Raw genomic sequence first — 12655 nt, forward strand, 5'->3', positions numbered from 1 at the left:
CATTACAGAAACCAGGTCAATAATAATGTCGATGATATTGACAATGATGTCGGGTACATAACTAGCAATAAATTTTGTGCAGCCGTATGTGCAACACAAATTGGGAACAAATTTCACCTCTGATCTCTGGAATCGAGTCATCCCGTTTTGTCCGTTTTGTCAAATCACGTCAGACTGACCAAGTTACATAAAATTTGAAGGTTACCGCCTTCAACGGTACTGCCTCTAACTCTAAATGACGACAGAAGCTAAAAAGAAAGAGTAAAGTTTCTGAAGGAGACGCTCTGGTGAAGGAAGAGCTTCCCTGAAACATCTTGATGTTTAATTATGTCGATAGAAGGAGTGGAATTAAAAAAAAAAAAAAGTTGCTCTACTTCCGTCAGTCAAAATGTAATCTTAAACACGAAATCGGACACTTGGTTTTGGGAGAGGAATAAAAAAAAAAAAAAAAATTACTTCCGTCAGTCAAAATGAAGTCTTAAACATGAAATCGGACAGTTGATTTTGGGAGTGGAATAAAAAAAAAAATTGCTCTTCTTCCGTCAGTCAAAATGAAGTCTTAAACAGAGCCACCGTGCAAACTATCCTCGCTGTGTATAACAATTATATAAAAATGAAACATTATAAAGGGCCCACTTAGGTGCCAAATAATTGTCAATATAGAGGGCCCCACTGAGATAATGATAACCTACTTTCTGCTTTAACAATGCCTTTTGGAAAATTAAAAACATTTATAAATTTCAAACTCTAAAAAGCTCAATTTCTTCAGTGTCTTGAGAAAACTAAACAATTGTGAAGAACAATGAGACCATGGGAAATTAGTTTGTGCAATGAAAATACTTCATGGGAGGAATGCCCAGTTCTGACGACAACTTAGAATTATATTAGTTAAAAAAACACGAGGACCGCAAAAGGTGGGGCGGAGGAGGAAGTTAAAACCGAGCTGCATATAGCATTAAGGCCAAAGGCCAAGCACTGGGACCTATGAGGTCATTCAGCGCTGAAACGGAAATTGACAGTAAAAGGTTTGAAAGGTGTAACAGGAGGACAACCTCGCAGTTGCACTATGAATCACGGAAAGTAAGATGAAAGAAAGAGAATATGAAAGGAGGGACGGTAAAAGGAACGAAAAGGCTGCAGAGGAGCCGAAGGACGCTGCAAAGAACCTTGGCACGCCTACAGTAACCGCATGAGGGTGCACCGACGGCACTAACCCCTACGGAGCGGAGGAGGAAGTTGCCTATCGTGATTTCTTTTCTTTAATTACAAGGGTCTTACTTCATGGGATCCGTCGTGCATGGCAGAAAACTACTGCGACATATTCCCATTTCACCCTCTAATTCTAGGGTTTCGGGCAGGGCTTCAATTAAAGGCGCCCTGCCCATGCCTCAGTCAGTGTTTCCCATTCCTTGTCACGTACAACTTTTCCAACTCTATCGAGACATTCATCTGCTGGAAAAATATTTTCAATTATTTTTTTTTATAGCTAAATCCTCACCGCCCAGAATGAACTCACTTTTTCGGTCTCATTGTCGTATTTTTCAGGTCGGAAGCCGTTGGAAAGTAGATGGCCCGCCCTCTTCCAGGAGAACCTAACGTCGGGGGCGCCTTCGGCTTCGCAGTACATTCGCCCTGTTGTTCCCCTTTCGGCGGCTGCTCGGTTGTTCATCTGGAAGGAAAGAGACGTCGGGAATATCCTTAGTCTGGGATGGCTATGAAATTGGAATATTCTTAGTCTGGAGATGGCTATGAAGCTAAAATATCCTTAGTCTGGAGATGGCTATGAAATTAGAATATTCTTTAGTCTGGAGATGCTATAAAATTGGAATATTCTTAGTCTGGAGATGGCTATGAAGTTAGAATATAGTCTGGAGACGGCTATGAAATTAGAATATTCTTAGTCTGGAGATGGTTATGAAATTGGAATATTCTTTAGTCTGGAGATGCTATGAAATTAGAATATTCTTAGTCTGGAGATGGCTATGAAATTACAATATTCTTAGTGTGGAGATGCTATAAAATTGGAATATTCTTAGTCTGGAGATGGCTATGAAATTAGAATATTCTTAGCCTGGAGATAGCTATGAAATTAGAATATTCTTAGTCTGGAGATGGCTATGAACTTAGAATATTCTTAGTCTGGAGATGGCTATGAGCTTAGAATATTCTTAGTCTGGAGATGGCTATGAACTTAGAATATTCTTAGTCTGGAGGAGTCTATGAACAAACTAAGAGTATAAGAGTATAGTACACGAAGTCAATTTACAGGGTCAATATTTGTTTAACCCTACTGCAAAGTATAATGTTTCTTTAAAGACTGACGTCCTCGTACATACCAACTGATGTTTGTGTAATGAAATGATTCATATATATTAATATATTTCCCTACATATTGATTTACTATTACTCTCATCGCTCCCTTTTCTCTTTCTACATGTTAGCATTTCATCCTTCGGAAGATTGCTGTACAAAGTGTCTTTTGTAGTTTTCGTTATGATTGTGTGTACATTTCAATTAAAATCAACAGTAACGGTTGTGTTTAACTTACCTGCGTTTGATAAATCACCGGCTTCGTCTTGACAATAAGAGTGACGTTCTCCATGACAGTGTCACCTATGCCGTTGTCCACCAGACAGGTAAACACTCCGGTGTCATTTTTATTTGCTCTCGTGACGGTCAGTGCGGCTTTTGACCCACTGAGGAGAAATGAACCATTAAGAATTTAAAAAAAAATGCTGAGAAAAAAAGTTAAAAAAAAAATGAAGAAGAAAATAAAGATATAAAAAAAGGCCAGAAGAATGCGGCTTTTGAACCGCTAAGGAGAAATGAACCATTTAGAATTTTAAAAAATGCTTAGAATTTAAAAATGCTGAGAAAAAAGCGAATAAAAAGTAATGAAGAAGAAAATAAATATTTAAGAAAACGCCAGAAAAATGCGGCTTTTGATCCACTGAGGAGAAATGAACCATTAAGAATTTGTAAAAAATGCTGAGAAAAAAATTCTGTATAGAATTATGAAACAGTCTTAGGGCAGCAAATTTAAATTCTGTATAGAATTATGAAACAGTCTGAGGGCAGCAAATTTAAATTCTTTATAGAATTATGAAACAGTCTGAGGGCAGCAAATTTAAATTCTGTATAGAATTATGAAACAGTCAGAGGGCAGCAAATTTAAATTTTTATAGAATTATGAAACAGTCTGAGGGCAGCAAATTTAAATTCTGTATAGAATTATGAAACAGTCTGAGGGCAGCAAATTTAAATTTAAATTTGTCTGAGGGCAGCAAATTTAAATTTGTATAGAATTATGAAACAGTCTGAGGGCAGCAAATTTAAAGTCTGTATAGAATTATGAAACAGTCTGAGGGCAGCAAATTTAAAGTCTGTATAGAATCATGAGACAGTCTGGGGGCATTTTATATAAGAAAGGGGTGCATCAGAAAGATTTCTAATAGCCACAATAACCTTTCAACGTCTCGAGAGGTACAGAAGTCACTTTAGTTACAGAAAACAATAGAATAGAGTTCTGGCCAAAGGCCAAGCGCTGGAACCCATGAGGTCATTCATCGCTGAAAGGGAAACTGACAGTAAAAAGGACTGAAAGGCGTAACAGGAGGAAAATCTCGCAATTGCTCTATGAATCAACTGTTGGGAAAGGGTGGAAAGTAAGACGGAAGAAAGAGAATGTGAACGGTGGTACAGTAAAAGGATGAAAGGAGTTGCAGCTAAGGGCCGAAGAGACGCTGCAAGTAACCTTAAGCAATGCCTACAGTGCACCGCAAGAGAAATGTGACAATTAGACTCTACAAATTCCAAAGTGATAGTAAGCCAGAATGCGTTGCAGCCCACTGCCATTCCCCTTGAAGAAACAAGAAAAAGCGAGATGACCCCCAAAAAGAACTGACTCACCCGTAGGTCTGCTGAGTCCTGGAGGAGAAGAGGTATCCCTCCCTTGTCCACTGCATCGTTTCCTGGCTCATGGGGTTCCCGTCGGCGGCGCATTCCAGAGTGGCGTCCTGCCCCTCGGAGACTGTCACCATCTTAGAGGTGTACTTTATCTTCGGGGGATCTGGATTACGTGCAGAGAGAATCGTTTTTTGTGTTTAAAGTAAAAAATAAAAATAATTCTTTGTATTAAAAAGATAAGAGTAAAATGATAATTATTTTTGTATCTTAAAGGATGTGCCTCTTTGTGCTTAAACAGTGTACATAGTTCCTTGAAAAATTTATTTCCATAGGTTACGTACAGAACAAAATGGTATTTTGCGTTTATACCGAGAAAATAATCGTTATTTATATTAAAAAGGAAGATTAAAATCATAATTATTTGTAACAGGGAAAGGACTCCTCGTGCTTAAACAGAATAAATAGTTTCTTGAAAACATAATATATTTTCGTAATAAAACAAAGGATAAACCATTGTTTGAAAAGTTATTTGTATTTAATGACGAATTAAAGGAAGGTGTGTGTTTTCAGCAAACGAAATTATACATCCTCCAGAATTTATAGTTACGTGAAATTCACATACAGATGACGTTTTAAATCCCCTGGATTTTTTTTTCATCTGCAAGCGCAAATACGCCATCCAAATTTGAGCCTTTATATTTAAAGGATTTTTGAACACCTACATTTTAAAAATCTCAAATCATTACAGTGAACAAAACCCTTACAAAACTAAGGTGTTACAAAATCCCCATTAGAATTGGTACACACAAAGACTTGAAGTCAAATTTCACTGAGTAAACAGACTATACAACTTCCAAACTGCGAGACTTACACAGCACGTTGAGTTTGATCTTGACGGTCGTGACGCCTTCTTCATTCGTGGCCTCGAGTTCGTAGTCTCCAGCGAGGTCGAGGCTGACGTCCCGAATATACAAGACTGGGCCATCGGGTTCCACTATGGGTCCCATCACGACGGCGTTGTCGGCGTCAGTCATGTACGCTCTCCAGGACTCGTTTATGACGGGTTTGGAGAGCGGGGCGCCGCGTCTGGACCACGTGTACTGGATGTGAGCTGGATTGGCACGTGCGGTCAGGTTCAGGACGTGAGATTCACCTTCGACGACGTCAACTACCAGTGGAGGTTCCGACAAGAATGTTGGAGGGTCTGCAAAAAGAAAGGAAAAAAAAAAAAACATGAGAAAGCACTGTAAATGACAAAGCAGAAAAAAAATTGACAATAAACAATAGATATTACTGGAAAAACTTGTAAATACACTAAAAAGTTACGGCAATATAAACTCATAAATAAATACTAGTGGAGGTCCGACAAGAATGTTGGAGGGTCTGCAAAAAGAAAGGAAAAAAGAGAGCACTGTAAGTGACAAAGAAAAGAAAAATGTTGGAGAGTCTGCAAAAAGAAAGGAAAAAAAACGTGAGAAAGCACTGTAAGAGACAAAGCTGAAAAAAATGACAATAAACAAAGATATTACTGGAAAAACTGGCAAATACACTAAAATGTTGGGGCAATAAAAAGTCATAATTAAATACTTGTGGATGTTCCAGCAAGAATGTTAGAGGGTCTGTACAAAAAAAAAAAAAAAAAAAAGGCGGGGTGGGGAAGCACTGTAAGTGACAAAGCAGAAAATGACAGTAAACAGTAGATATTACTGGACAAACTTGGAAATACATTAAATGAAAGAGTGATGGCAATAAAAAGTCATCAATAAATACTAATGAACCCCATAATTCTAGGTTAAATTTGCCCAACATAACCTGAAAAAAAACTCTTCACTGGAAAATAAGTAGTTAAAAAATTAATTCCAAGTATTCAAAGAATGGGGTAGCGGAAATAAAATGTAACAAACCCCCAACCAAAAAAATTCAAAGAACGTGCGAAGTGGAGTGGCCATAACATATCGAACCACGAATTCCAGGATATTCGACCGGTTGCCAGTCTTTGCTCTTGGGAATAGCGATCTGATTACTGTCCCTATATATATACAAGATTTGAAAGGCTTCTCGGCATCGTAAAGAAACACTATACTGAACATGGTTACCAGGGAAATTATCAATATCCCGAGAAATAGCAGAAAAGAAAAACATCTGATGGACCTCGCGGATCGATCACATATCCATTCGTTTTAACGAGAGAGAGAGAGAGAGAGAGAAAAGTGTTCATTGCATAAGCTTATATTAATACACACGCTAGCGTATGAAAAAGAATTAAAAAAACTAACATACAACATTAAACGGTAACGTTGTCACAAATCGGCTGGATTAATAAATGCTAGTTTGCGGATTAATTTGTGTGTATTCTATAGCTGTTTTAAAAATGGCACCTAGTCGGTGAAAAACCACTCTCCTTATACATACATACATACATACATACATACATGCATACATACATACATACATACATACATATACATACATACATATATATATATATATATTATATAGACAGATACACACATATATATACACAGTATACATATACATATATAGACAGATAGATAGATATAGATATCTGCATATGTAACTGTATATTTCCTTTACTGCTTTGCCCTAATAGATAACTTTTGCAGATACACCATACAGACACGTAAATTTAAAGAAATTGAAAAATGTACAAAGGCACTGACCTGAGCTGGTTAGTAAGATATTCATAGGCTGCGTGGAGTAAATTTTACATAAGTAAAATACTCAGAGAGAGAGAGAGAGAGAGAGAGGGAGAGAGAGTGGAAACCCCTAGGCCACTTTTCTAATATTGCATAAAATATGAACAAAGCTTATTTCCATACATATTAAAGAGCCAACCTAAAGGCGTCCCGACAAAACCTCTTATCAACCTCCCAACCAACCCAACACGCGCTGTAAAACCAGCAAAAACAAACAGATTTCCATTAAAAATTCATTCCGTTATGTTCGCCTTTTGTGTTTTGGGCCGTCGTCTAAACACCGATGCTGCTGTTGCTGTCCCCCTCCCCCCCTCCCCCCTGTTCGAGGCTTATCCTTTGTGCTCTAATGCAGAGGGTCCTTTCGAATCCATTTCTCTCAAGCTCTCCGCCCTTATCCAAAATGGATAGGCCTCCGGTTGATACACCTGCAGATAAGCTTTAATGACTCCCTTCTAATCTGATAAGACGGGATTTTCTCCAACCTACAACACATACATACACCCGCTTCCCTTCTAATTCCGCCTCTCTCTCTCTCTCTCTCTCTCTCTCTCTCTCTCTCTCTCTCTCTCTCTCTCTCTCTCTCTCTCTCTCTCTCCTTCCACAAGTTTCTGACAGGAACGAAATGGATGTTTACAAGGCGTAATTCTCTCAGCAAATTTTGTAGCCTATAATCTCTCTTCTTGATAACACTTCGCAGGTATGCATTTCCTACGCCTCTCACCCACAGACGTGTATAAACTTTCTGAACACAGCTCAGAGCATTAGAGTAGTGGAACAGACCCTCCTACCTTAAGGTCGTTATTGTGAGAGAGAGAGAGAGAGAGAGAGAGAGAGAGAGAGAGAGAGAGAGAGAGAGAGAGAGAGAGACAGGATTTATGAAATCCATCCATCTTTTATACTCCTCTCCACATCACTCTCAAACACTTACTTTGTTCTTGCTTTTCACATTTCCCACATATCAGCTATGCGTTTTTCCTACAAAGCATAGCAAAGATAAAGAAGTACACCTGCCATCATTTCAATACACACCACCTCATCTTTAGTTCCCGCTCCAGTGCTGTTGCAACAACTCTGCAGAACAAATAGGCCACAGCCACTGCAAGGAGCAAAAATCTAAATGGATGAATCGGCCGTCATGGACAGGCAAAACTTCAAAAGCGATCGATTGGAAACAAGACTCAAACGTGCCGACTCTCCCTACTCCCCATCCCAGCTGGAGAGAGAGAGAGAGAGAGAGAGAAATAGGAATAGAAATGGGCTTCCAGATATCCAGCGTTTGTCATTGGATGTTTCTCATGCTTGCTTTAAAGCTCTTTTTTTTTTTTTTGTATAAATATCCAGAAAGTTGTTCCTAATCAGGAATTAATTCCTGCGCTCGCAATAAAATTCGTCTGTGTATGGCGAGTGCCTTTAAACGCAACTTCAAGAAAATTTCACAGGGAAATATACTGAAGGAAATGCCTTCGTCGATGGGAACAGCGGTCTTCTATTAAGTCACGAAGTATTTTTTCGCTGAGTGTTGTTGACACTGTAAGCGGTCTACAATTTTTTCTACTGCCGCTATTAGGGCCTTCAAAAATTCTGCGAGACTTGTTGATGTTTGCAGTTTGGGTTACAGGATTTTTTGTTTCCTTAGAATAAAAATGTCCAAATATGGTAAAGCTTTACTCCGATACCAAAAAACTTAAAACATGATGTTACAAGAATGGATATAACCAGTGAAAACTATATGAAACTAATACAAACATGAAAGTTTCAATAACACTAGTAGATATAATTCCTATTTTTTCTTCTTGAATTTCGTGTAGTAAAACAGCCATTCACTAAAGTCACTTAGTGTATGACGTAGTTACTCTCAGAGTATGAAAATAAGCTTAGAGAGGACTCGTTAGTTACATTTCCTTAAAGTGAAGACGCACTTCTATTGACGAGGGAAGTTCCGTAATCATCCACACAAAATTATTTTAGCAAACATTTGCCAATGGTTTAATCATTTTTCAAATTTCCTCATAACCCTTTTCAAGACCTGTACAACAACACTCCTTTTATAACTAAGTAATTAATTTTAATACTAAAAATGCTGTATTTTTTTTGTTTCAAGTCGTCTTTCCATTCCCGATATTTATCCGGAACTGAGTTCGCACGGAAAAGCTGTTGATCAGAATCCGTTAATTGACCCTGAATTAATTTCCAGCAACCTGACACAAATGAATTTTTTATTCGTGAAACTTCAATCGGACGAAAAATCCTCCACCCGAGAGAAATCCATAAAAAGGAGTTTTATGACCCTTGGATGGAAAGTATTTTTTTACGACCTTCCACGAATCAGGAGACGCGTATTGTAAACGCCTCCTTTAAATGTCTGTCTCTCTGTGTGTTGATATTATAAAAAATAGTTATAACCCTATGCACTCAAGATTGTGTGTCTAAGTAAACAGTGTTTTACGTATTTACAAAGATAAAAATTGAAGAATGGACCCAGTTCTGGCACTCGTATGCAAATACAAGCAACGAATTGTCGATTGCTCAAGACTCCTGAGTCTTTACGGACATAATAGTATTTTAATGGTCCATTTCCGTTAACTTCACTGCTATATCAATAGACATAATGCCTTTATAGCATCCATATTTGTGGCCTTTTTATTAACCTTGGAAATTTTGGGTCGTCTGAATAAAATATCGATTTTAAGTGCGTCCCAGACAATAAAGCACTAATGAAGGCGTCAGTTCTAGTATTGAACTGAATGGAATATAGAATTTAGGCCTAAAGGCCAAGCACTAGGACCTATGATGTCATTCAGCACTGAAAAGTGAAATTGACAGTAAAAGGTTTGAAAGGTGTAACAGGAGGAAAACCTCGCAGTTGCACTAGGAATCCACTGTTAGGAGAGGGTGAAAAGTAAGATGGAAGAAAGAGAATATGAAATGAGTTACAGTAAAAGGAACGAAAGGGGTTGTAGCTTGAGGCCGAAGGCACGCTGCAAAGAACCTTAAGTAATGCCTACAGTGCAACTCATGAGGTGCACTGACTGCACTAACCCCCTACGGGCCACTTCACGTATTAAAATTTGCAAACTATATCGACACTATTCTACGAATTAATTTTTCTCCTATTCATCACCTTTCTCATTTACTTCTCCACCTTTGTTTGTTGTGGGAGTTTGTGTGCGTTATAAAAAAAAAAAAAAAAAGAGGGGGCTGCACTGGTGTCTTTCAGGAAATTGAATTTGACCCTATCATAACTGCCAGCTGGTGTGTGACTTCCCAAAGCTGGCCTGTGTCCGAGAGAGAGAGAGAGAGAGAGAGAGAGAGAGAGAGAGAGAGAGAGAGAGAGAGAGAGAGAGAGAGAGAGAGATTCTGAATTAATTTTTCACTACTTACCTTTCTATGAATGTAACATGGTCTTGTTTGACAACAATACATTCTTTCTTTGTAATGAAGCCTTGATATAATTAGATGAGGAGTATGGTTCCTACCCTACCCTGAAGAGCTGAGGGCTTCCAATTTTATTTTTCTATATCGTTTCTTTCCCAACAATCGATTCTTCGTGTCCTGCACTTTGAGTCATTTTCATGTTACTTTTCACAACGGTTAAAAACAAATCGATACGAATCTTCTGTCTGCTTCCCGCTGCCTGAACTAGAAGACTCAAACGCTGGAACTAAACCCCCCCCCACCCCCTCCACCACCCCTCAGCCTCTTTCTCTCTTTCTCTCCGTTTCTCCCTCCCCCCCTTTCTTCTTCTTCGCCTTTTCCACCCCAGGCATGACCAGATTTAGCTGTGGCCTCACCACACTCGACTGCTTCTCCGATGAGCACCTGGGCCGAGGCGCTTGATCAGAGAAGGGAGTCGACGCTGGCTAATGCTGTAGCTTATGATATTAATCGGAGGTTGTCTTCAGAAATGATATATGGGAATAGGGAGGGCGGAGATTATCGGCCGAACAAAAAAAAAAAAAAAAAAAAAAAAAAAAAAAAGGGAAAAAGGTACAACGCCGATGGCCACAGCACAAAGAGGGAGAGAGAGAGAGAGAGAGAACACGGGGTTTAAAAGAAAATAATAGATAAAAAAAAAAAAAAAAATGCTGGGCATTGAACTTAATACGCAATCAATAAAGACTTACTTAAAGACCTATTTTTTTTTTTAAGGAACAGAGGTAAAGAGCAACTTAATACGCAATTAGTAAAGACTTATTTAAAGACTTATTTTTTTTAAGAAACAGAGGTACAGCAACGTAATGCGCAATCAGTAAAGACTTATTTAAAGACATTTTTTTCAAGGAATAGAAATAAAGCAACTTAATACGCAATCAGTAAAGACTTATTTAAAGACATTTCTTTTAAGGAGCAGAGGTAAAGCAACTTAGTACGCAAGCAGTAAAGACTTATTTAAAGACTTATTTTTTTTAAGGAACAGACATAAAGCAACTTAATTCGCAATCAGTAAGGCTTCTTTTTTTTTTTTTTAAGGAACAGAGGTAAAGCAACTTAGTGCGCAATCAGTAAAGACTTATTTAAAGTCATTTTTTTTAAGGAACAGAGGTAAAACAAGTTAATTATCAATCAGTAAAGACTTATTTAAAGTCCTATTTTTTTTAAGGAACAGAAATAGAGCAACTTAATACGCAATCAGTAAAGACTTATTTAAAGACTTATTTTTTTAAGGAACAGAAATAAAGCAACTTAATTCGCAATCAGTAAAGACCTTTTTTCTTTTAGGAACAGATAAAGGAGTATTACCCCAGAGATAAAGGAGTATAACCCCGTATACCCAGTAACCCGTCCAGAATGGATGCTGGATTTGGAGCAGTTCGAGCAAGAGCTGTGATGGGCAGACTATCTCTTTCTCATCTCTTTCTCATCTCTCTCTCTCTCTCTCTTTCTCTCTCTCTCTCTCTCTTCTCTCTCTCTCTCTCTCTCTCTCTCTCTCTCTCATCTTTGGAGGATGTGGGAGAGATAGAAAAAGAAGTGGGGAGATAGAGGAGGAAGGGGGTTAGATTCTGAGCATTGATAGAGGCAACTTTTTTTTGAGTTTTGTGTTTTTTTTCCAGTTACTCCCTATCATCGAAACCGTTTTTTTTTAACTAAATACTTTCACATTCATTTACATATTTAATTATCACATTTCAATATGCACTGCTGATCAAATAAGACCGTCATGTCAAGTGTGTAAATTCACTATACAGCCACTACAGTACCCGCCTCTACAACGCCCCCACTACAGCAAGTCTAAGGGGAAAGAACAAATCAGCGCCCTACGCACACATATGTACGCCCATGAAAGCCTAAAAGTCACATTTTTCCCGAAATGACCCGAACGTCTGGTCTCTTAAGGTTCCTATGGGCTGTTTCCTGCAGGACGTTTATCACCCTGTCCCGCCTAACTAAGGATTTCGGGAAGTACCTTCTACGCCCGACATTTCCGGCTCAAATTGGCCATCACACCCACTTTATTATCGACTCCTTCAATATCCTCAGAGGCCGATGAACATTCCCAGGTCAGACTCGGATTGCCAAGGGCTCTGTCAACTGCACGGCAGGTTTAGTTTATTACACAAATGATGAGATTCTGGAAAAAGGTGGCAGGGTTCTGTTGCGACTCTAAAATCAAAATCAGCTCCAAAATCAATTACCTGTTTATATTAATAAGGCTCATAAAAGTCCAAGAGGCAGCCAATATCACCTTGACACACATTTAAAGGCATTATACAAGAAAACCTATCCTTATGAAAAAAAAAAAAAAGTGAAGTACAGTTAGGAAGGGATATAGAATTTAGGCCAAAGACTAAGCGCTTGGACCCTATGAGGTCATTCAGCGCTGAAACGGAAATTGACAGTAGAAAGGTTTGCAAGGTGTAACAGGAGGAAAACCTCGCAGTTGCAATATGAAACAATTGTTAGAAAGTGGATAGCAAGATGGAAGAAAGAGATTATGAATGGAGGTACAGTAAAAGGAATGAAAGGGATTGTAGCAAGGGGCCGAAGGGGCGCTGCAAAGAACGTTAAGTAATGCCTACAGTGCACAGCGTGAG

The 12655-nt window shown here is 38.6% G+C and overlaps 1 protein-coding gene and 1 long non-coding RNA gene across 3 annotated transcripts in view; one reads left to right on the forward strand and one right to left on the reverse strand.

The window, feature by feature from the left end:
• LOC136836271 (uncharacterized) overlaps positions 1–2530 on the forward strand; it is a 643006-nt gene extending 640476 nt beyond the window's left edge. For both annotated transcript variants that reach the window (XR_010852355.1, XR_010852356.1), the window contains one exon: positions 1546–2530. This is a non-coding gene — a long non-coding RNA (uncharacterized lncRNA). The remainder of the gene's footprint in view (positions 1–1545) is intronic.
• Positions 1–12655, reverse strand: part of LOC136836270 (nephrin-like) — a 524495-nt gene that overhangs the window by 36497 nt on the left and 475343 nt on the right. The window contains 4 exon segments of the mRNA XM_067100298.1: positions 1517–1669; positions 2549–2696; positions 3910–4069; positions 4778–5110. Of these exon segments, the coding sequence (XP_066956399.1) occupies positions 1517–1669; positions 2549–2696; positions 3910–4069; positions 4778–5110 (794 nt within the window).

Source organism: Macrobrachium rosenbergii, chromosome 56 (assembly GCF_040412425.1).
Source record: "Macrobrachium rosenbergii isolate ZJJX-2024 chromosome 56, ASM4041242v1, whole genome shotgun sequence".
Taxonomy (NCBI): domain Eukaryota; kingdom Metazoa; phylum Arthropoda; class Malacostraca; order Decapoda; family Palaemonidae; genus Macrobrachium; species Macrobrachium rosenbergii.